This window comes from Artemia sp. Qi Xiang Cuo, chromosome 2 (assembly GCF_049724085.1).
Source record: "Artemia sp. Qi Xiang Cuo chromosome 2, ASM4972408v1, whole genome shotgun sequence".
Lineage (NCBI taxonomy): Eukaryota > Metazoa > Arthropoda > Branchiopoda > Anostraca > Artemiidae > Artemia > Artemia sp. Qi Xiang Cuo.
Window position 1 is genome coordinate 21,331,571 of NC_142795.1, and position 26,466 is coordinate 21,358,036.

At 36.3% G+C, this 26,466-nt stretch overlaps 1 protein-coding gene across 1 annotated transcript in view; it reads left to right on the plus strand.

Moving 5' to 3' along the window:
- The window catches only part of LOC148954992 (ATP-dependent RNA helicase SUV3 homolog, mitochondrial-like), a 386,954-nt gene that overhangs the window by 195,003 nt on the left and 165,485 nt on the right, over positions 1–26,466 (plus strand). The window contains exon 8 of the mRNA XM_089105942.1: positions 15,004–15,261. Within this exon, the coding sequence (XP_088962068.1) occupies positions 15,004–15,261 (258 nt within the window). The remainder of the gene's footprint in view (positions 1–15,003; positions 15,262–26,466) is intronic.

The following is a 26,466-nucleotide window of genomic DNA, read 5'->3' on the forward strand; positions in this document are numbered from 1 at the left end:
CGAAAACAAACTTTTGAGAATTTCGAAAAAAAGCCTTAAGTCCTTTGAAACTGAAGGAAAATCCATATTTTAGCATTGGTAGAAGTGATGAGTGCCTTTCTTCTTCTCTTTTTTTTATCACCGGCATCTGCGTGCTAATGGAAGGTCGATGAGAAGCTAGTAACGGCTTATTTTAAAATCTGTTCCTACGAAAAACCGGGTTAGGTCGCATGTTCTAGGACTATAAAGAAAGAAAGGTTAAGATGGCGATGTAACGGTTTACAGGTGAGGGGGTAAAGGGTAGAGCCTTGGATAGATTAGGGTGGAAAAGTAGGGTACACACAGCTTTGTTGGCCTCAGATGGCTTAGTGCTGCAGTCACTTGCTAATAAGACTAGTAGTAATGCCCTTCAGAAGGAGCAAAAGAGGTCGCGCCACAAGAGAGTATCGTTTTTGGCCATTTGATGCAGCAAAACGCTATTAGGTTGCTATAGGTTTGATAATTTTCGATGATAGAAGGTACTAGGAAGGTGGTGCGGAAGGGAGGGGAGGTCGTGGGGTGACAAAAAGGGAAGTGTGGTGAGGTGGCAAGGAGGTAGTGTGTTAGGGGGTTGTGTTATGGGTGCGATATGAAAATATTCCCTACCTTGGTTGCAGTTTACTTTTGTGCATTTTGCACTTGCATCTATAAAAATTTGTCAAGCGGAAAAATGGGTCGAAGGTAGAGATCCTCTCCTTCTCAAAGCCCTGGATGAACCACAGGGTCCATTGTTCAAGATTTGTATTCCGTCTTACCGTCTCACTCCATCAAACACTTATGATAAAATAATCGCCCTGGCCAAAATAGGCACTATGTATTATCTATTTATTTATTTTTGTCCACCAAGGCTTTTCCTATGGAAGGAGCTGTCGTAGAAACTTTGGAAGGGCCTCATACGATTGAAAGTTCCAGTGTCCTTTTTAAAGTCAAAATTAGTTGGAGGACATCCACCTCCTTCCCACGGACCTTTTCCCCCAAAGACATCCGGTCAAAATTTTGAGATATTCGTTTAGTTTTCTTTGAAAAACTTCTTTTGTGAGAATTTTTTTTTCTTAAGATTAATGTTTATAAAAAAAGAGAGCCCGAAAATGGGAAGAAATGTTTGAAAAAAAAGAAAGAAAAGATGAAGGTAACAACAATGAATAAATATATGATACTAGATACTGATGCCTGGACATAAATAAGGATTGTTTCTTGCAACTGTAATAATTAACGATTTCCATTATTAGAAATAAAACTATTTGTAATTAAAAACGAATAGTTGCATCATACAGAGCTTAATTTGGGTCCATTTTTTACGGCTGTAATATTTCTTGTTCACATGCTGATAGAAATGTCAAGATTAGAATAATAACGACTAAAGAATCGAGTTGTTCTTACGCCCAGTTACATAAATCATGCGGGTATTTTTAAATTCAGTAGCTAAAGGGTGACATGTCTTATCGCACTCTGCTGCTTTTAGGAAAAAAACACGAGGCCTCATCATGAATGCTAATGTCCATTTGTATCTGTCTAAATAAAGTTGGGCTACTGTTTGTCGTGTCTCCTATGAAAGTCTAAAAAAACATGAAGTACTAAAGGTCTATTCACAATGAGATTTGGATATTGCCCGGGCCAACTTGAAACTTAAAACGAAAAAAAAAATATTGCTTCGCAGTCTATCTAACATATATAAATGAAACTAGTACAAATAAACCAAATAATCATATTTCCCTATGTTTGTAGAATTATAGAAAACTAGCGCTTACTGAAAACACTGAGACCAATTAAAAAAAAACAAGAATGTTGATTCATTAGTTAGAAGTGAGTACGTAGCCTGACAACAACACACTAATCTATAAAGCTTTACATAGTCTTACACCAACTGTGATATCAATGACTTTTAATATACAATTAAAATTATCTTAAAAACATAAGCATAAAAATAAATACTTTTTTAGCAACCGCAAAGTAACTGAACAGCACACAGAAATATTGGATTGATTTATCAGGTAACATGTTGGTCTCACCAGCTACGATACCAATAGTAAGTAATAAACAATCCTAAATTGTAATAAGTATGCTCAGTATTACTTGAAATAAAGATTAAACAAGCCATCACAGAAACTATGCAATTCCGATAAGTTCTCTCTATACAACAGAAATATTCAAATTGCCATAAAAAATTTTAAAGCTAGTCTATAGTCCTAATACTATCAAGATGGTTTCACTTCGAACTTGTCTACTAACTAATCATTAAATGTCCTTATCAGAACCAAAACGAGAGCTAATCATTGGACTGGGCCATTGTACAGAAGTGTACAAAACTAAATTAAACGAAAATTAAGCAACAATCCTAAAACGTTTTATTTTTATACTGTAAAATGTGTCCTTAATCAGTTTACTTTAATTGTACCAAAACTCCTATATTGTTTTGTGTTTTCAGTAAAGCGCTAGTTTTCTATAATCCTGCAAACATAGGGAAATATGATTATTTGGTTTATTTGTACTAGTTTTATTGATACATGTTAGATAGACTGCGATAGACTTTATTTCCCTAAAAAAAACTTTATTTTTTAAATTAATCTTTGCCCGTTTTTAATTTAATTTGATGCAGAAGCAACACTGCAATGATCTTTTTAATTTTTTTAGGGGGGGGGGCAATATCCTCATTTATGGAATAATTTCTGTAAGTTTTAATGTCGCTCCTTATTTTCAGTTGAAAAAAAAATATTTGATTTCTGATCGTGTTTCAAATAATGCCGAGAAATCCATGATACAGAAAATGATATACAGGATTTTGGAAGGTGGGCAACCTCGACAGTTAAGAAAGAGGAGCTATTTTTCTAAAGAAGATTTTTAAGGTTTTCAAAACCTAAGCAAAATGTTGGTATGACTAACTTATTTCACTCACCTCCTCCCTTCCCCTGATAAAAAACATGAGACATACAGGTGTGGAATAGCATTAAACAAGAAAAAGTTGGAAAGTAACCTGACAACCAGAAAAATATAAAAAAAAAAATCCAAATAGGTTCTTAGTGCTATGATTTCTCTATATACATTACAAATAGTTTTTATTCTATATATTAAATAGTAAAAAAGAGAAAAAATATGAATAAATAAATATAACAATAAGTAATCCTTCTATGAAGATACAACTTTGAGTCTTTCTGGAACCATATGCATGCACTTCTCCAACCCCTAAGTGGTAAGGGGCTGGGGTCCTGGATATAATTTGTTCCAAAAATAGTGTATGGAACATTTCACAATTCACAAAAAAAATAAAAAATGGTGAAAAATAATCATAGTCACAAGACCATGATTGAAATAAAAATGCCTGATTAAGGAACTAAACCCTTGCCATTCTGATTTAAAGTCTAACGCGCTAGTAACTGAACTATGGCGGTTGATTCAATCTATTTATTCTTGTAGGAACAAGTCGTGTAACTTACAGCCCTTTTCCCAAAGACTATGGAGAGTTATGTCAGCAAATACATTTGTAATTGGCTAATATAAAGCATTGAGTTTATAAAAGCTTCTATTATAAAGAGTGAGAGCATTAACCTTCATTTGGCTAAGCTGAACTTTTGCGAACAGGAGGAGGGGGGGGGGGGTACGTCAAGGAATAGTCATCTGGAATTTTGAGATCCAAATATTTGTCATTCTATGAATCTCTTCCTCTTAAGAGCATTTGGTATACTAAAAATCATTTTGCGAGCCTCAGAGTTCGCTTGCCGTGTTAAAGAGTTCGTACTGAATTTTCCAAACAAACTATTGTAATTTAATAAGGAAGCTGGGAGGGGGAGTATACGGGAGGGGCTCTTTTAAATCTCCAGTTAGGGGTTTTGGACCATAATATTACAATGGTACCGTTTTATACTTCCAAGCCTTTCCACTTAAGAAGTGGCACCAAAAGTGCCGTTTTTAGTGCTATATGACACTTACGATGGTAGAACTGATAAAAAGCACGTAGATATGAGCAATAGCTTTCAAGTGATCCATTAAGCATCTCTCTAAGAAGTTCTGGATGCCCACTAGCCCCAGCTTTTCCACTTGAGACAAGGTACAAATAGTGCCATTTGGCACTTGCAGATGGTGGATATTCTAGGGAAAACGTAGGTATGAGAAATAGCTTTTATGTGAGCAAAAACAACAAAAACAAGAAGAACAATAGGGAATTCTTTTCATAAGACAGTGAAGATAATTTGAATGAATATTTAGGCCCTATGTTATTTGCATTTTAGTTTTATTGGTCGCATGTTGTTGTGTGTCTTTTTTCTTTTGTATATTTTTGTTTTTCTTAGGACGGCCCTTGGACATAGGGTCGAAATATTCATTCAAATTATCTTCACTGTCTTATGAAAAGAATTGCCTATTGTTCTTCTTGTTTCTGTTGTTTGGGAATTTAAGTAGTCGTAGAAAACAGCCACTAACACTACATTAAGCCTTTCACTAACAGATTGGAAAGAATCATGGGTTAGGACTGAACGTGCCCAATTTGCCCTGCTATGGGTCTCTGGAAGTGGTGCTGACAACGTTTTCGGAGTACCAGCATACAGCGGGTATCCATATTCAGCGATGGATCTGATTAGATTGATGTGAATCGTTCAAATTAGGATGATGCCGGATCCGCAATATAATTACACTTGCGGATAGTATCAAGATTACTATGAAAGTTTGTAAAGTATTTGTATTAGCTAAATTTGCGCGGTAATAAAATGTCATTAGAAACAGGCCGATAGCCAATTATCGACAATACTGAACCAGGTTGTCTAAGACCATGTATAAGATGGTGTATAAGACCATTTGTGCTGCTGTAGATAGCCGAGAATTTAGTAGGGGGAGTATCACAGGTTGTATTTGGTGGGATTGTGGTTGGAACGTTAAAAATGTCGATGAGTACGTACTTACTCTGAATCTCCTAACACCGTACATTACTCTGGATCTCCTAACTCCTTACATTACTCTGAATATTCTTTACTTCATTACTGTGAATCTTCTTTAGAATCGTTCGGACAAAGCCTAAGAATTCTCCAATAAATTTCAAACAAATAAAATAAATAAACAGATATTTCGGGGTGAGGGTACCAAGTAGAAAAAAGAGGAGTGTTTGAGAAATGTAATAAATGAAAAGATCAATTATGTTTTTTTGGGAGGGGGGTCGAATCGCTCTCCCTCTCCTGTGTACAGGTATGGTTGCAATCAGTTTCGTTACTTGCCAAAATGTTTGGGGGGGGGGGGGCAAGAGATTTTACCTACTGGCTGGTCATTTTTACCGACTGTTTTTTGTGTATAATTAGCATAATGTCCATTTCGAATACAATACGTAAAATTACTGCAAGAGTCGGTAAAACCGATGAATTTGCCAACCGAGATTCAGATTTCGGTACGTATCATGTCACTATTTTAATGCTGTTTATTTAATCAAATGGAAAGTTGTGGCACCATCTATAAAATCACGGCAGGAGTCGGTAAGACTGCTGCGTTTGCTGACCAAGTTCGAAGTTAAAAATCGTGGCGCAAAGCCGAATTTTACCTAATTATATTTTTTACCGATTGACCAAAAACATTGAGGGGCGTCCCTCTCCCTCTCCCACCCCCATACGGGACGGCCCTGGTTGCAATGACATTGAACTCATTTTTGTTATAGTAGAAAACAAAAGACTGTGGTTAATCTAATTTAAAATTGAACGATATTTTACGGCAGCTAAAAAATGCGTTAAGATCCTTGGAACTTGAAACTGTTGTCTTTAAAAGGTAGTGTTGAAAATGGTCATGCTCCCCGTTTCCAATAAAGGTCTGTTAGCCCCCTCTCTCTTGAAAATATTAAATTGCTACAATAGATATGTATAATAACTTTAAAGTACTGTGGGGAGAGTTGCATTTAGTGATTCATCACCATTTTTAGGAATTTTCTTTGTTTCTGTTGATGTTTCCTCCGACATTGATATCTAGGATTCTATTAATTTTGTTCACAGTTGTATTTGAAATCACCGGAAAGTGTGAAAATCAAACTTGTGTTAGGCGGTTTTGAAAAAAAAAAAAAAAAAAAAAAACAGGCCAAATCAAGAAGTAGCTTTGGTGGGTTTGAATTTTCAGTGATTTTTTCAGTCTTTATTTTCGATTTATTTTTTCTCAAACCAGTGCTAAGCCTATCTAAGGGCCCATAGGGAAGGTATTGCAGTTTTGGCGTGTGGTGTTAATTCATTGTGGAAGTGTGCAAGTCGCTGCACTTGTTAGGCCCATCTGTTTTCTGGCCGTCTGACACCATTTGGCCTATGAGCACCTTGTATTCTTCTGTCTATGTAGTGGTGCCAGCTTGCAGATATAAGATGACATCTTTTTTCTTTCTTGTCTTTGGCTTTTACTCCGTTTAATTTGCATACCGACAGAACTGTATTTAGAATTATATTCTTTTTTGAGAAGGAAAATAGCGTTTCCAGGTATGTTCATGTACAGTTTTTCCATCAGAAATTTTTTGGTAAGTTATTGTTCAAAATAAATAAGATAGAAGTCTGTAACATGGAAAAAAAGACACACCACGGAAGTGTTTTCCTTCTTGGTTTTAATGTTAACCCCTTTAGCTAGCATGTTGTGTCTGTATCACCCTTACTAGGCGCTGTCAAAACCAATCTACTAACTTGAACTCGAACAGCCATGGCTGTCGTAGAACCGTAAGGAAATCTTGAACTTGACGTAAGGGTGATGACATGAGTACTAACAGATGTAGGTCGAGATACATACAAATGTGAACCAATATGCATAATGATACTTAAAATCAGTTTCTCGACAGTGTTAGCTCGTGCCCAGAGAGATAGGAAAAGATAGAAGCCAAATTCTGAATAATTGGTGGTTAGATTTCGCTGTTAGCTAAGGGTCATGCCTATTTTTAAAGTGTAAAAATGGAATAAATAGTGAAAACCAGCAAGGACCTGACCTATCAATTTGGCTCTCGCAAGCTTCTATTATCGATTCCTAGAAGAGCGATGTTACAGTGCCGAAGACTGGGACATACATGGGGAGGGGGTCACTTTGGGCCTGGGCCGTCCCAATTTCTAAATTTCGTTGAGTTTCAAGGAAATTCTTATGAAATTATTAAAAGAAAAAATTTATTATTGGCCCGCCGAATTTTTTTTTATTATTTATAAGATATTTCAAATATTCGAACATTAATTATAATTTTTTTTTTTTTTTTCAGTTTTTATAAGTGAAGATTTAATCATTTGTCTTACTAAATATTACATGCAAGGAAAAAATATTTACAAGTATTTATTATAATTATTTTAAAATAAAACGTTGTGCTTTGGCTGTCACCAATGCAAAGAAAATAAATTTTCTACTGAAGTAAGATCCATTTTTTGTAACATAATATTTGTCTTCGGTCACATGAGCTAATTATGAAAGTTCTGTAAAGACTATAGATGTCGATAAAACGAGAGAAAAATAATTGAAAATAATCCGCATAATAGTTCTGAACTAAAACATTCTTGCACTGTTAAGTAGGAACTTTTAGTGTTAGATGACTATAGCAATTTCTAGTTGAATTTAAAGGTTAAAAAAAAACCTGCAATGGCTTGTGCTAAAATGGTATAGCTCCAGCTGTCTCAGAGCTCTTGTAGCTCTGAATTTATGTTTGTAATATAATAAAATTTTATATATAATAACATTTTAATTCAAATTCAGAGAGATTTAAAAAAATCCAGCAATTAGAAAGGGAAAAAATTAAATGAACTAATTCGCAGCTTAAAAAACAAAAAATATTAGAAAAGCTTCGGCTTTAATGTTTATTTTAATATTCTTTCCTTCCCAATTTTATTCTTATTCGTTCTGAGCTTTTAAATTCTTATAATTTATCCGTTCAAGAGATTTTCTAATTAAAACTAGCAGCATGACAACACTGTTTGTGGTGTTCAATTGGTTGGGGGCGAATCATTCGACGCTCTCTGCTTTTCCACTAGATTCCTCCAGGCTCCCATTTGGAGCTGGTTCAACTCTTGGCTGAGCTTACAGAATCACACCACTGACCCTCAATCCAAACCAAATAACCGGTGACACCAGGACTTGAACGCCCCTCCTCAAGATTTTAAGTCTACCAGGCCAACCCCTGAGCTAGGAAAATACACATTAGTATGGTGTGATTTTCTGTGGAACTAAAAAAACAGACTTAACAGCTTTATTTATGAACTGAGAGTCTCTAAATGAAGTTATGTGTTTATATTTTATCTCCCTTTGGAATCAGTCTGATTCCATTCTTATAAGTTTTGCATAATACGGAGTAAAATCTCGAGAAAGTATGGTGTGGTTGAAAAATACTTCTTTCCTAGTTAAAAATCTGTTTAAAACAGATATGGCAATCATGTACGTGCGTAGGCATATATTTGGGGAGGGGGCAGGAGGGCTAACCTGTATCTTTGACGAAATAGGAAAAAATTAGGCTAATTGTAAAAATATTGTGGTTTCTGGGACGAAACAGGCCTGGCCCCCCTCCCCCGCGTATATGAAGGAACAGTCCATACCTTTTCTTCTAATGAAGAGCGTGACCATTAACGATAGGTTCCAACAAGCTGACCACGGGTCTTGGTTACGACAAAACATCATGTCCTGTATGGCTTGAATATTTGTACCCAATATTTTGATTTGACAACACGTAAGACGGTTTGTCACCTACATACTGTTTAATCCTAAATACAAGAATCGCTCTAAATGTAAAGTATAAATTCAAATACTGTAAATTGCTAAAGACATAATATTGCTTAAATTTTAATTATTTGTTTTGTTAAATTAATTTAATTAATATAATCAACAAAATTTAAACTATGCTGAAGAGTAAATGAAAAGATGGAAGTAAAACAAAGATTAATGCAGTGTTTAACAACGTTTCGCAAACCGCACGAGAACTCAACACTTCAATTACAAGTTTTTTTCTGTGGCTTGAATCATGCAAGAAGTTGGCCTTGAGCAAAAAAAGAACAAAGACTATGAAGCTCTGTGTATACCCTTCATAAATTTTCCTTAATCATTGATCAAAACAGAACGCAAATTCTCCATGAAATAAAGATAATAACCATATTCCGTGTAATATAAACACGGTAATCGCCGTTAACCTATAGTTCAGTTTACCATGCAATCACGAACAAACCTTATTTTGCTTCAACTTGAACACTTTAATAACATTTAATTGATAATAAATCTATAATTTTAATATTCAATCTTCCCCAACCTTAATAATTTGGATCTTTGTTGTTAACTAGATGAAAGTTTTGGAGTTTGTGCTATGTCTTGCGCAAATGTTTTAACTAATGTGTGTATCCGGGGCGCATTTACCGGGGGAAGAGAAAGACATAATAGTGGCCTATTTTTCAAGCAATGGTGAAAGATCTTGTAATGAGATACGTGTGCAGAAGAGTCCTTTGGCCCCACCCCCTCAAAGCTCACGGGTATTACGATTTTCTTCATAATTTTCTACATTGTTTGTATAATTTCCCTGTTTGCTTTTCCCTTTTTTCAAATCATCCCTCTCGCCCAAGAGTAAATATCCTCTTTTGTACCTCCTTCCAACAAATTTTTTCCAGAGCAATGGAGAGATTTTTAGAAATAACAAGGATAAACAGAAATGCCAAGATGAAGAAAACAAACGGGACTACGGTCAATCAAACAGTTCGTGGTAACGAACTGTAAGTAAGGAGCGACCCGGCTCAATTGGTAACCGAAACTCTAGAAAACGGGTTTTTGATACCAATAAATACATCAAAATAATCAGATTTCAATGCTGAATTCAAATACATAACGTTCATCAAGTTTAGTCCTACCCATCAAAAGTTACGCGCCTAAGAACATTTGGCTGATTTTCGAAAAAAGGGGGAAATACCCCATAAAAGCTATAGAACCTTAATGGAAATCACACCATCATATTCAGCGTATCAGAGAACCTTACTGTAGAGGTTTCAAACCCCATCTACAAAAATTTGGAATTTTGAATTTTTTGCCAGAAGAAAGATCACGGATGCGTGTTTATTTGTTTTTTGGTTTTTTTTTGTTTTTTTTTTCCCAGGGGTGATCATACAGACCCAGTGGTCCTAGAATATCATGGGAGGACTCATTGGAACGGAAATTAAAAGTTCTAGTGCCCTTTTTAAGTGACCAAAAAAATGGAGGGCAACTAGGCCCCCTCCCACGTTCATTTTTCTCCCAAAGTCACCTCATCAAAATTTTGAGAGAGCCATTTTGTTCAGCATGGTTGAAAATATGATAAATATGTCCTTTAGGATGACTTAATCCCCCGAAGTCCCCGGGGGGAGGGCTGAAAGTTATGAACTTTACCCAATGTTATCATATTTAGTATTGGTTATTTGGAAGTATACAGACGTTTTAAGGGGGGATTTTTACTGGTAGTAGGGGGTGGGCGGTTCGGGGGTTATTTGGGAAGATCTTTCCATGAAGGAAGTTTTCATGGGGAAAGGGACATTGCTATAAAGGGGGCGCCGGATTTCGTAATATACGCCACGTAAATATACGTGGTTTTCAAATATTCTCCTATATATTTTGGGTTTTGGGGGGTTTCTGATGAACTCATTTACCCTACCCCTGCCCCAAAATATGGGGCTCTTTCTAAAATACATTCCTACGTATGTGCCTACTTCAGTGCTACACGTGATGACACCAATTTTTGTTTTTACAAATTATTTGATATTCTTATATTGGACAAATCTTTCTTTGATTATGTAGTTTTTCGTTTATTCTTTTTGGCGACATGAATGAAAATGATAAATTATTGAAATACTACTGTTTAATAGATGATAATCTTTCGTTGAATAGTTACCAAACACACCTCGCCTTAAAGCGAAAAAGGAGAAAATTATACATTTCGGTGTTATAATTATGTACTTTTTTGCAATAATTTAGTCTGCTAATATGACTAAAAAAATGTGAGGTCCTTTTGCAGTTGAAGGATTTCACTGGTTAGTTCTCTTTTATGTTCAGCAGTTATGCCGTCATTCAGGTGCGTTTTTGTAGCATTGTGAATAAAGAAAACAGCTCTTTTTTTCTTATCTGGATTTTTTCATTTTTTAAATTTCATGACTCACGATGTTTTAATTGTAATATCCACTTGAATTTTTTTTTTGGATCACATCAATTACCTTCTAATAAGCTAGGTCCTTATTTGGTTTTGTATTTGTCAAAAAAAAATTATCGAATTGGCATATTTTATTTTATTTCTTATATTATATTTTTATCGTTTTTCTTTTATTATATTTTTTTATATTTTTACCATATTTTAATTTGTGTTAATTTTTTATATTGTAAATGACATCACCATACTGAAACAGTAATGTAGATGTGTATATAGTCTTTTACTTTTAGCTTTTGTGTTTTATTATGACGTTAATCCTTCTAGTTTTCCTGTGGAATTTCGATGTTTCTAAAAAAAAAATCACAAATAATGAAGCTTAAAAAGATATAATAAATTTTTTGGACTAAGTATAAAACGATGTTTCGTTTGCATTTTTTACTTCAAACATTTAGAAATTGTATAGTTGGTGATTATCTATTTAATCTTTCTTCTAATACTTGTAAAGGCCTTCAGGGGCGTCCCTGTAATTACTATCAAACTACAGCTCCCCCACTATGTCTGATGGAATAATTCAGGACCGTGGCGTCCTTGTAGTCACTGTTGAACTACAACTCCCCTCCCCAAATTTTTCCAATCGAACTTAAGATGTCCCCTCTGGCCGAGCCGAAATTTGAGTTCAATTTGAATGTCATGAAGCCGACTTGAATGCCTCAAATGAATATAAACCAAGACGTTTAAGTCAGACATAAATTTTATAAACCTATCAAACAGTTCGTGGTAACGAACTGTAAGTAAGGAGCAACCCGGCTCAATGGTAACCGAAACTCTAAAAAACGGAATTTTGGTACCAATAGGTACATCAAAAGAATCAGATTTTAATTCTGATTTCAAAAATATAAGTTTCATCAAGTTTAATCTTACCCATCAAAAGTTATGCGCCTGAGAAAATTTGGCTGATTTTCGAAAAAAGGGGGAAAGACCCCCTAAAAAGTATAGAACCTTAATGAGATTCACATCATCATATTTAGCGTATCAGATAACCCTACTGCAGAGGTTTCAAGCTTCTATCTACAAAAATGTGGAATTTTGCATTTTTTGCCAGAAGAAAGATCACGGGTGCGTGTTTTTTTGTTTTTGTTTTTTTTTCCCAAGGGTAATCGTATTGACCCAGTGGTCCTAGAATATCGTAAGAGGGCTCATTGGAACGGAAATTAAAAGTTCTATTGCCCTTTTTAAGTGACAAAAAAAAATGGAGGGCAACTAGGCCCCCTCCCACGCTCATTTTTTTCTCAAAGTCACCCAATTAAAACTTTGAGATAGCCATTTTGTTCAGCATAGTCGAACATCTAATAAATATGTCTTTTAGGATGACTTAATCCCCCACAGTTCCCAGGGGAGGGGCTGCAAGTTATGAACTTTGCCCATTGCTTACATATTGTATTGGTTATTGGGAAGTATACAGACATTTTCAGGAAGATTTTTTTTTCTGGTGGGGGGGGAGGGGGGCTGGAGGAGGGGTTACTTGGGAGGATCTTTCCGTGGAGGATGTTTCTTTGGGGTAATGACATTTCTATGAAGGGGGCGCCGGATTTCCAAGCATTATTTAAAAAACGATCAGAAATTAAATTAAAAAAACACAAGTACTTTCAACTGAAAGTAGGAAGCAACATTAGAACTTAAAATGAACAGAAATTATTACGTATATGAGGGGGTTCTCCCCCAAGTTTATACTTCGCTCTTTACGCTACAGTTTTTTTTAGTGCTTTCAAAAGAGCTATCTATTCTAATTAAACGGCCTTTGTGATTCAGGGGTTTGTGAATTAAAATTTTTTTAACTTTTAACGTAAAGAGTGTGGTATTGACTAAGGGGAGAACCCCTTCATATACGCAATAACATATACGTAATAAAAAAAACAACAACAAAAAAACAAGCGATACGGCTCAATAGTAAGCGAAACTTTTAAAAACGGAACTTTGATGTCAATAAATGTATCAAAAGAATGGGCTCATAATGCTGATTCTAAATATATGAATTTTATTAAGTTTAGTATTACTCATCAAAGGCTACGAGCCTCAGAAAACTCACATGATTTTTTAAAGAGGGGGGAAACACCCACCAAAATTGAAAAATTTTTAATGAAAATCTCACCGTCAGATTCAGAGTATGAGAAAACCCTATAACAGAGATTTCAAGCTCATATCTGCAAAAATCTGCAACTTTGTATTTTTTGCCAGAAGAAAAATATACGAATATAGAAGTTCGTTACGTAAGTTAATTTGTAAATTACGTCAGAGCCAAATTTAGAGACAGCCAATTAGCAAAAAATAAGTTAAATTTTTATGCAAATTTTGTTTACTTATTCAATGACGGCGAGCCAAAATAAAAGCTGCATTAACTAAAAAACAGTCAGAAATTAAATAAAAAAAACAAGTTTTTTAAACTGAAAGTAAGGAGCGACATTAAAACTTAAAACGAACAGAAATTATTCCGTATATGAAAGGGGCTGTCCCCTCCTCAACGCCTCGCTCTTTACGCTAAAGTTTTTTATTGTTTTAAAAAATAAAGTTGTGAGACAGAGTCAAACTTTAGCGTAAAGAGCGAGGCGTTGAGGAGGGGACAGCCCCTTTCATATACGGAATAATTTCTGTTCGTTTTAAGTTTTAATGTCGCTCCTTACTTTCAGTTTAAAAAATTTGTTTTTTTTTATTTAATACTATGCAAAAGACCAGAGTTGAGCACAATTTTCAAGTTGAACGTTAGCTATGGACTTACAACAAAAATAAGTTACTGATGAAAATTTCCCGAAACCAGGGAGGGGGAATCCAGACCCCCTGAATATGTTTCTTTGTTATGGAAATATGCATACTCTTAATTATTTGTTATCAGAATCCTAGATAGCTCTATATAATGTTACACTTGAGTAAGCGTTATTTAACGGCTTTAGATGTTTAGTTTTCCATGTGACTGATTTTCTAGTATGTTTGTGTTTAAAATTAAAGCATTCGCTTTTGGAAAAACTTACTCATTGACCGATAGATATAACCAAGTTGAGCAGGCATTTACGGCAATAAGCAGCTTCAGGAGATGGCATATCTAGAAAAAGAAGGGTACTTTTGTCTTATAGTCACCACACTCAAGATTTTGTATCGCGAACACGAGACGACAACCGATTTTCATGGTCTTTATACTAGACAATATTAGCTTCGGCTTGTTGGGAAACTACATTGTAGCTACATTTTAATTCAATATTTAATTGGCATTTTGGTTAGGTTAGTTAGGTTAAGCATTTAATGTAATGCAGTCTGAACGGCCCCCCTTCCAAGATTCTTTGTTCTAGTTTTAATAATTTTGTTGGTAAAGTATTATATTACCACCATATTTTGTTTTATTTCATTAGCATTAACCATACTTCACTTCTCAACAGAACTTGAGTGTGGTGGCTATAAGACACCAGTACCAAAAAAGCATCAAAGAGAGACAAAATATATGAAAAGAAATTGAAATTATTGAAAAATCGCAAACATCTTGAGATTTTGAGGGTTTGCAGCAAACTCCTCCTCCCCCTTCTTACATGACTGAATTAAAGATAAACTGGTCCGACTAATTTTCCTTTAGCTCGGTAGGCTGCTCATCGATAATCTGTCATATTCAGAGGAGGGGTTTGCAGCAAACCCCTCCTCCTCCTTCTTATATGACTGAATTAAAGATAAACTGGTCCGACTAATTTTCCTTTAGCTCGGTAGGCTGCTCATCGATAATCTGTCATAGTCATCTTAAATTTAATGATATCTGCTATTGCAGACATTTTGCCTCCCCAGAAAGAAAAGTCGCACCACTTCATTAGGCTATGCGGTATTAAATTACCCAAGCAAAGTCAATATGTCAACACGCTCCCTTGACTTTGTCACGCTTCTAATTATTAATTATTATTTAGGCTGGTCTTCATCCAACGGCCGAGCAAATAGAGATGTATGCTTACCATCTGCCCCAAGCGACACTTTCCAATCTGATGGATATTTTCATAAGGCTCTGTACAGTCGATGACAGCCTATATTTTCTTTGTAATATAGACGACTTTAAATTTTTGGCAGAGATGATAGAGCATATCCCTTTGCCGCTGCGTGCACGGTATGTTTTTTGCTGCGCACCGATCAACAGGAAGGTCCCCTTTGTCTGCACAATGTTCTTAAAGGTACGTATTGGTTCTGAAATCTAGGCCTACACTGGTAAAGATACGGGTCTCTTTACCCTTACGCCAGATCACGTACGCCATATACAGGTACGCCACATCACGAATTTCTAGACGTCCTAATCCCTGTTGAACTAGTCCTTTCCATGGTTTTAACGAGGTTTTCTGGAAACATGGAAGGGCCATTGTCCTCCTTCGGTTTTCTTTTCTATATTAATTAAAAAAAGTCCCGAAAACGAAGTTTTAGAGAAAAACCATATTAAAACGACGAACAGGAGTTTGGCTACTGCCCCCCCCCCCCCACAAATTAAACATTGTAAAGACTATTGCGTCATTTGTGTTTTATTATAAACTAAGTGTATATTGTTGAACAGTGTGGTTAATTTTGTTTTCGAAACATCGATGAAAAATGAAAATCAAATCCCTATATTAATCAATATGTGTGTAAGGAGCCAGTAAAAATGAACTGAAAGTTTAATACATAATGGCATTAATTCCTGGAAATCTCAGCAATTCAAGATTTTATTAACAGATTTTTTTTGTATTTTTCAATGTTATAATTACAAATAAATGCTTAAAATATTTTGGTTTTCGGCATAGCGCAAATAAAGCAATAGCCTTTAGAAGGTTTACCGCTGGGGGAAGAAGGAAGTTGCCAAACTCCTGTTTGTAGTAATTTCTGCCCATGTTAAATTTGACTTGAGTTTATAGGACCACGCCTTCTATATGAAGTGTCTCTGGGGCGGGGGGGATAAATAATACATAAATAGATAATACTATGGCTCTTTACTCCAGGTCATGGCCTTAAATTGTTATTATAACCAACTCTTGTTCATGTAATGTGAGAGAATAGGCATAAACGGTGGAATTTACTGTGGGGAGGAGGTTTGAAAAATGGAATCTTTAATTAATTAAATTATGAAAAATTGCAAGAATTTTAGGAAATTTATAGTGATTTCGGAGGGTAGCCAAGGCTCCTTGTGTGACTTGCCTAACAGACCTACTGTTAGGCAGAGGTCAATTCCAAAAATGTTATTTTGAAAACACATCATATAGAATTACAAAAGAACAATTACATTGAAGCCAATAATTTAGAAAAAAAAACTTCCAAGCTCTTGTACCTTTTAAAATGCTTCTATGGAGCGAATTGGGGGAGGTGGGGGATCTTTTAATGTCTTTTTTAAGACTCCCTCCCTGTTCTAATTGTCCAAATTCTTGAGTCATTAGTTAGCAAGGCTGTATTCAGGGGATGTTTTAGGGGTTTGACCCCCCCTCCGGAAATGTTTGTCCGTAAAAAATGTAATAAAAATGCATTAAAATATGATGCGTCCGATCAAGTTTTTATCTTCAACCCCCCGTCCGAAAAATACCCTCCCCCCTCCTGAAACAAACTGGATGCGGCCCTAATAGGTAGTATAAGTGGCTTGATTGCCAAATGTACAGGTTAACAACAGCTTGTAACTTATTGCTTTGTTGTCTGAGTCGCGGTAAAGATACGTTATCCCCTCATGAGCGTTGAAATTCTTGAACCTTGCATAACCTTGCGTTCCTTTTGATTCGGCTAGATACGAAAAAAGCTGTCAACACGTCAGTCAAATATCAAGCCACATCTCAACCGATTATTTGAGTATCAAGCTCATTCTTGTTATGCTGATTTGATAGTGACAGCGTATTTCATTGGCAGAAAAGGTCAATAGAAATGATGAGTCAGAACAAACCGTATTTGGTAGTTTACTAAGGAATGGTTTACCCTCCGAAGCACGTACACTGGAGCTCACTTTTAAGAAGGGGTTGTCCAGAAGGGAGGGTAAAATACCTGGTGGTGTGAAAAATGGAGACTCCTGCTGGTAAGGTAACTTGTGAATGTTTTGGTCCGATGTTCAGTTCATCTCTCGGTAACTATAGTTGCAATTGATAAAACTCGGGCTTTGGCTTCTCCAACAACAACCCTATGATCGGCCAATATCCAAACTTCATGAACAAATAACCAAGACTATTGGCAGATTTACGTTGTCAAACAAGGTATGGCAGATACCTTCTTTATATTGACGATCAGGGACGCATACAGACCTTTGACGGTGGAGGGGTTTTCTAAACTCATTAAAACACCAAAAAAGACAAGTGGATTGTGTGCTGTCACTTTTTGGATTTCCCCCAAAATTTTGGAATGTCAGTCTCAAGATTGGGATATAGGAATAAGTGTGTAAGTCGAACACAACCCTCTGAAACTATACGTCATTGTTAACTAATATGTTTTGCAACCCTAGAGATTTTTTGCAAGTGAATCTTGGGGTTACTTGATTATCAGTTGCATGCCTGCTCTGTCTATCCCAAATTCACGTTGTGCAAATTTCCTCTGGACCGCTTTTAGTGACACTTCTGTTTCATTTTTGGAGGAGGGGGTCCATATTCTCCTCTTATTGTAAATTGTACGGTATGGTGGCTTCTAGCGAAAGATCAATTGCGCGAATGAGCCTCAATTGAGACGAATATTACAGTGGAGCAGATGATGAAGAGTACTGCTTTGAATATTGGAACTTTATTACAAATAAGAAAAAAACCGCAAGCTTCAATTCTATTTGTATTCTGTATGCACAAGAAAAAAACTTTCTTGCATGCTGACCAATGGTCTGCGTAGCTCAGGTACCAATCTCCTGATTTTCTGCCTTTGGCCGGGAGTACAATGCGTGGTTGTGGGCAAATCATCTGACGCTTCCCGTATTTCCTTCCCAGATTTCTCCAGGTACCCATTTAGGGACGGGTCGACTCTGGCTGAGCTTACAGAGTCACACCATTGACTCGAACTCCTGTTCTTAGGATTTCAAGTCTATTTTTTCTGGAATCTTAAACCAACCGTGACTCGTCTTTTCTACTCAAAAAACATAATGCCTTACAGACAAAGGGCCAAAGATTTATTGTATGATTTAATATATTAATCATTATAATTTAATACATTTGTGAAGAGAACTTGTTGTACTGTCTTTCGCTCTTGATTACCAAATTTTTGAAGATTCAAACTCTTTCTTGTCACTGACTAACAATGCCGTCAAAATAGGTGGCCTCAAAATATCTGGGCCCTCAAATGAGCCAGCTTGAATTTTTTTTAATGCCGAAATCTTTGCTGCAAGTTCATTTTCCTGTTTATAATTGTCTGTTGTTTTAATTGTGTGTTGTTAGATTTGTCTTTGCTGAGGCCTTAGACTCACTGTCATTTAAAATAGTATAAAAATGGTTAACTAAATTTGATTTAATGGTTTCCTAGAAACCAGCTCCTAATGCTTATATCAATGACCTCATTGCCTACTATGTGACAGTTGCCCAACCTCTTGCAATTAAAAAACCGTTCTCTGAAAGCCCCTGCCACATGTCAAGCCGTATATCGAAAATATAAACAGAATTCGTTACTTGTAAAACCGCATACTGATTTCATCTTTCCCCATTATTTTTGTTAGTACCACTATTTTATCCTCCTTGCATAGAATTTGAATTTGGATTTTTTGTTCAATTATGTAAATGAAGTCAAAGCCCTAAGTATGGGTAACATCTATAAGCAGTATTAAAAATTCATTGGATACATTAATATCAGACATGTATATAAAAATAAACTTCATGAATTAATAACTACCAATTATGTGCTGCAATTCAGCTTACCCTGTTTTTGGGGGAATTTTTTTTTTTTTTTTTAAGATTACATTTACTTCTTGCTTAAAATTTTGACTTTTATGCCGTTTTGGGTAGCACAAATTATGGACACGGAAAGAACAGGACTCAAATTTGGACTAGTACAATACACCGGTAGGAGTCTGGGGGGGGTATATACAATAACCTTCATTGTATCCATTGCAGCTTCATAGATGAATGAATAATGAGGAAGGCACGAATTAAAAAAAAGAAGCAAAAATAGGCCAATCACTCGCTTATGGAAATTGTAAAAATCTCAAATTTGAGAAATCGAGAATAGGTGGGATCTGACGGATCTTACTCTTCCCCATACATACATACCACTCCAACAAAATTGAAATTTAGCAGGGAGTTTTTGTCTTAAATTTATAATTCCAACATTAAAATACTAAATAAAATAGAACACAATAACCTTTTGAGTTTATTTTCTGCTTCCAGTAAAACAGAAAGGGAAGCTTAACTTTAGAAATAAAAGATTAGATAAACCGGTAAACCGAAATAGCTCCTCTCATTTATGGGAGAAGAAAACCATTTTACGTGAAAAACTAAAAAAAAAAACATAGAAATTAAATTTTGAAAAGTATTTAAAAGAATAGAAATAATGAGTAACATTCTAACTAAAACGAACAAAACTTACCCTTGTTTGAGGGGGAAGCTCCCTGACGCTCTCGCATAATGTGTAAATGGTTTCTTGCGGTTTACTGAAAACTTACTGCAATATAAGAGATTATCAACTGGAAATTACAAGTGTCTTACTGATTTTGAAAAAAAATGAGGCATTTCCATGTTCTAAACTAAAACATTGAAAGTACGTTGTATTATAGTGAAGCACCAGCAACTGCTTGTACATTCGAGAGGAATGTCCTCTCGAATGCCTCCTGAACAGCCTCCTGCTGTTCAGGATCCATTTTTGCTGGTTATGAGTTTTAGGGTTGCTCTTTATTTCTGTTTGAAAAATACCAGTTTTTATGTCTGTTTTTGCACTACTTTGTGTTGGTCTTTTTTCCTTTTCGTGCCCGTGTGCTTTTTAATATCATCAGTAACCACTTAAACGTCGGGAATGGGATCTAAGGAGGGTGACAGCCCCCTTTTGTTTTGGGCATTCTTTGCTTGTTTTGATTTTAATGTCCCTCATAGTTTGCATTTGAACGAAACTTGTAAATTTAATTTAACCGAAAAAATAATTTCATCTAAAGCTACCAAAAATATTGTTATGCACGGTTTTTCCATAACCTAATATCTTCTTTGAGTATTTATATTGGTCAGTAGATAATGCTGAGGGATTTCGCCTTTCAAAACTGCACACCAGTGGTGTGCGTCAAGCGTGACACCAGGAGGTGCAGTATGGTGCAGATATTTCACGCATGACGTGTCCGAGATGCGTATCGAAACAAGTGACGCTACGAGATGAATCTAAATTAATTTACTGTCGTAATAATGATTCCAGCTGCTCAAGCAAACAAATTGTCACAGCTTTAGTTTTGTGTCATGTTTACGGATCGTGCAAACGTATTTACTCAAATCATTGTTGTGCTCAAACCATATTTACTTTTGAATAAACCTTTGAACTCCTATCTTCTCGCTACCCAGCGTCACCTCTTCACCTTCACTTGTTCACCGTCAATTGTTCTTACCTTCGCCATCTAGGGCCAAACGGAAAACAAGTCGTCCCCGAATGGGGTGGGAGGATGTTGTAAGGAACGGTTTAAGGGAAATAGGAACTTCGTTGTTTTCTATAGTTTTTATTTTATTTATATTTTCCTTTCTTGTCATTTTTACTCCTCTCTGCGAGTAAGTGATTATTTTTTTTCTCTGAGTAAGTGACTCGTTTGTCTTCCCCCTCCTTTACAGGCCAATGAGCCTTTGGGAGAATAGTAAAATACAATATTGTATGTGTATTTCATAATGAATAAATCTTATCTTGTCTTTGGAGGGTATGATGCTTTAAGTATTGAATTTAAAATTAATTTGAAAATAGAAACGTGGGTGCAAAATAGCAAAAAATAGGCTTTAAGACACAAACATTAAGGAACTTAGGAATTTCTTGGAAGGTGTGGTGGTCTGTGGGGATCAACAGACTGATAGTGTTTGAATTTTTACGGACAAAAGGCATTGTCAAATTTATCTAATTAGTTTTCTTTTTTGTTCCCACGGTTCAACATGGCAACAATGACGAAAATGTGGCACTGCCCTAAAAACTTCATAATTTTGAAACAACCAAAAGAAAAATGAGAAAATCTCGGGTATCAGTGTTAGATCTGAAATGGGTCCAGGCATAACAAAAATGTTTTTATCTTGAATGTTGTTGGTAGTTTAAAAGGGAGTCCTTTGAAATCGCCGGAGTACCACAAGGAAAAACAAATCTCGTAGTCGAACTTTAATTCAGAACAATTCACTATAATAATGGACTCTTTTTAATTCATTCACAAATGACGATTTAAGGAACTCGTTTGCGAATGAATTAAGGTGAAACATCCATGAAAATAGAAAAGTAATGTCACTCGAAATTTCGGCATTGAAATTTCGTTTTTTTTCCTTGTAATATTTTGCATCAAAATTTAGTAGTCAGAATAGCTGAGATATTTTTCTTCTATAAGGTAAGAGAATTCTTTATTGACAATCGATTATCTTCCTTTAGGTTCTGGTTCGTATTTCAGGGTTTTGTGGAAGGCAGTGCTTACTCAACTGTCTTCTTCTCTTTTATCATACATTATTTTTTCGAAATAGCTCAGAGCAGGGGTGTCGGCTGTGGGGGCATTAGCCCCCTGCCTATAGATTTTGGGAAATATCTTTGTTTGTAGTATAATTGAAAATACTTTTATTTGGGTATTTACAATGGATTAAATCCTCCCCCATAGTTTCGAAAAATGTATCTCTACATTTTCACGAAATAATGCCACTATCTAAGGACAACTTTAAAACTTGAAACGAGTCTAGATTTTTCTTCTATAAGGTAAGAGAATTCTTTATTGACAATCGACAACCTCAGGTCATACAATATGAATACCAAAATATGAAGTGTATGCATAAAGTGAGTTAAAGAGATGTAACAATAAAACAAACAAGTTCAAAACAATGTAAAACTCAAAACATGAAACACAGAATTAGAGCCTAAAGCTCATGAAAAAGCGACAATAAAAGAAAGCTAATAAAAGAGACGGAGAACTAATTTTGGTTTTAGGTAATTTCCTTATTATAATATTTGTTGGCAAGCTCCGTTGTAGATTGGATGGAACTTATTTGATGCCTATCCGTAAGGGCAAAGATCGGTTAGTAAGCTGGGACAGCTGAGAAGGTTAAGTGGGAAGGTCAAATGGTCAATCCTGATGGGGTTGTGAAACTTCGAGAGTACCCTCAGTGCGGGTGTTAACGATAGTGTATTTGTCAAAACTGCAAGTAAATGTTGCTTCTCCTCTCTAGTAAATTTGATAAATAGGAAACCGCTGAGTTTAGCAATGTACCAGTTTTTCATTTAATATAAATATTCTTCCGAAGATTTATCCTTGTGACACGGATTATCCACGGCGTGGATAAAGCCACGCCTGGAAACAGTAAGATCTGAAGCGATTCTGACTGTATGAACCATATATCAGCCTTAGTGAGCCCTGACTTTGGTTTACAGAACCCCGGTTCACTAGTGAACCACTAATTAAACTTGGGAACGAAGTAAACTTTAGGTGAGTGGTTCTTGTCCGCTCAGAAACAATATTAGCAAAGTTGTTCACGGTGAAAACCAGGGAGAGAAAATATAAGGTTAGGAACTGGGACGATTTTAAGGGAAAATAATACAGCGCCATCTTTGTAATATCTTAGGTTAAAAATAATCGTCTTTAATGAAAAATGAAGAAGTTCTTCAGTTTTTACTTCTTGACTGTCCCTCACGTTTTACATTTAGTCCAGTAAAACTACGGAAAAAAGTCGAACTTTAGCATTTGAGCAATAGAAATGTTTTTGACACCAATATGTTCAGAAAAAACAAATTCTTAATAACATATCAAAAATCGGCCAAAATCAAGCGTGCAGAAATACCTCTTTTTTACGGAGAAAAGGGAAATAAGGGAGGCAAATGTCAAATTTGAATTTGTGCAATATTTTCTGGATTGAAAGATCGTTTTCTATGAATTCCAGTCCAGGGAGATCGAAAATGACATCAGAGTTGAAAAAGTCCCTCGCTTATTACTCTATTCCCACCCAGGCAAGGTAAGAAGGGGAGGGGGATATGACCCTTAATTTCTGCAGTATTTTGGTGGATCGGAATGTTGTTTCCTATTAATTCAATTCTGAGGAGACCTAAAATGACATCAGAATTGAAAAAGTCCATCTCTTAATACCCCATTTCCATCCTTGGCAAGGTCAGAAGAGGTAAAAATACCATTGGTGTTATTGTAATATTATAGTACATATTTAAAAAAAAGAATATATAATTGAAAGGTGGTTTCCTATTATTTCAAGTCTGGGGAGACCAAAAATGACATCAGAATTGGAAAATTCCATCAAATACCACAAATGGTATTTTTACCCCTCCTGGCCTCGCCTAGGGTGGGAATGAGGTACTAAGTGATGAAATTTTACAATTCTGTGTCATTTTTGGTCTCCCCGGACTCGAAATAATAGTAAGCGACCTTTTAATCCAGAAACTATTGCAGAAATTTAAATTCGAGGTTTTCTCCTCTTTTCTCTAAAAAAAGGGGTATTACTGCGTGGCCGTTTTTGGTCCATTTTGCATAGGTTATTGAGCGAATTTTTCTGAGCATTTTGGTGTCAAAAACGTTTCTGTTGCTCAAATGCCCGGTCAAAAATGTTTTACTGGACTAATTGCGCACATTTCAGAATAAATTTTGAGCATTTCTCATGTTCGTGACTAAAAAAAAATATTACAGACGAACTGAAACTCGCATATTTTTTTCTTGTCACTGCCCTTGATTATGGCTAACTATGGTCAATATAGCCTACAAAGCGATGACTAGGAAAAAACGCACGAGTGTGTGTGTACCTGTGTACCGGACGGGGAGGGAGTGATTCCTTCCTGAAATCGATATCATAGACCCCCTCAAGAAATGTTTAAAACAGTTGGGCTAAAACTCGTTGTTTTCTTAATTCTTGACCTTTCTCCCCAGAAATAACCCCCGTAATGCTTTCCTAAAAATACGGCCTATGCGAATAACCAAAGCGGTCAAAACAGGCAAAAACGTGTTTTTATCAATGTTCAATTTTTTGTAATTATTGTCTTTTCTTCACTCTTATTCTCACTCTTCACTTTTCCTCACAAGCGCGCTTATCTAGACATCAGTTTCTGGCTACATCATTTAGGACCAATCTGATGTTCTTATATAAGAGGAAGCAAGTTATGATTGGTAGACACTAACAAATACGGAATTTATGTTTGTGGAGGGGGTCACCACTGAAACCTGGGCCCGCCCTTTGGTATTTTCGCCCTTCCACTCATGTAATTAGTGCAACTTCTGACCTTTGGGGGGGGGGGGTGAAGCATGTGCCACCCCCCCCCCCCCCCCTCTCGTCCATCCTTCCCTGTTGGTAGATAAGGATTTGGCTAAGCACGCATATAAATTGAACTTTCTGAAACGGGGCAACAAGCTTGCGGACAGGAACTTGAATACTAACTTCGTTTATTATGATGGCAAAAACAAATGACAATCGTACCTGTCTGTTATATTTCAAAACCAATGAGTAGGTCTTAAGAATTGGATATCAGTTCCCTAGTTTTTGTCAGAAGGATTGTCAGAATGTCTGAGTGTGTTGGGTCAGGGGTTCCCATATAGCCTTTAGCAATGCTTAATCTGAAGGGTGGGTACATTACCACAATGTCTAACTGCTAATTCCTTAGAGGGATGACAAATGACTCATAAAGTAAACAATATTATGGTGAGTTATGATTCGCATCCAGAAACTTTCGTGAGTCGTACCTTACATCCACGGGGCTCCATTAATAGAATTAGAAACAATAGAACATTAATGCATGATAGACTAGTGTGTTTTAAACTGTTCACTAGAATATAAATCACAGCCTTTCAATAGGCCTATATGTATGCTGGTGCTAAGGGATGAATTCCGATTAGGCTGGATCGTAAAGATGATTGAAATTGAAGAACAAAATCTTATAATGAACTTAACGGAAGTATGTAAATTAGTAATATTTCACGGTTTTCTAATATGCTTGTCAACATTTATCGTATGCCAAGATTTGAAGTTGAAACGCTTAATTTTATTAATGATGGCGGTTCTACTTAATAAATGCAGCAAGTAGGTGGTTAATGGTTATAAACATCGGTGTCCAACATTCAAAACCATTTGATCGGGTAGCTGAAGATTTTTCTGGGGAGGGTGATCTGACGTCAACCCCATTGCCGTACAGAGAAGAGGCAATCCCAAGATGCAAACCTCGAATGGCAGCCCTCATTCGAGCATGGCGTGCATGACGTGGTGCGTAGCGTGGTAGAAGGTGTCTCAGCGCGGCGTGGTAGAAAGTTTGGTAGCCGGTGTTCCCCCTCCCGCAAAATTCCACATATAGAATTATCTCTGCGGATAATTCCATCTGTGGAGCTCCCCCCCCCCACGGGAAATTCCCCCGTGGAAAATGTTCCACCTCCCCCAGAAAATTACCTATGGATAATTCCCCCATGGGAAATTCCCCCAAGTGCAAAATTGAGTAGCTATACAGAAAGTACAAAATACGTACCTCAAAATGTCGATCAGTTGTCCTAAGGGGTAACAAACGGGCAATATATTGAAAACAGTTTTAGGACATGACTGGTTGGTCTCCAATTACTTTCGACTTATAAAAAAAAAGGATTAGAACTCTCAATTTTTGACCGTCTGAACATCCGCCGAAGTTTCTGCGACCATGAGGGGGAGGCTGCGGATGTGGAAGGGGTAGCCCCTCCCCCCTCATATATGGAATGAGTTCTGCTAATTTTGGGGTTTAATGTTATTCTTTACTTTCATAATAGCAGCGTAGACCAGAAATATTCCCAGAAATCAAGAGGGATTATATATCAATTTTTTCATCGAGTGTTTTTGAAGAGAAGGCAGCTAAAGAGGGCATGGGAAGGAAACTGACATCCCTTCGATCGCTTTAAAACACCCCCTTAACGTGTCCGGAAAGTTTCAACTTATTACCCTCTGCCTTTCTTAAAATGTTGCAGATCCACCTTTTTGATAAATTGAATGCACATAGTGCCTTGAGCTAGTTTAAGATGCTTCTCAAAATTCTCCGAAGTTTCATCTTAATATTCTTGGCATTTTCGGATGCACCCAGAATCAAAACTTTCCATTTGTCCTAATGATAAATTATGCACGTGAACAATGGATAAATTGCATAATTTACAATCCTTGCTCCAGGGCTGTGGGGGGCATGGAATCTCCAGAGGTATATTATTCAGACCTTGTGACTTGTTTAAACGAAATGATAATTACAAAATTTTGTCAGCTGTTAAGGAGAGGGGCACATCAAAAGGGCAAGCAGAGGGGGGAGGCTGGATGCCCTCCAATCTCTCTTCAACTTCCCCT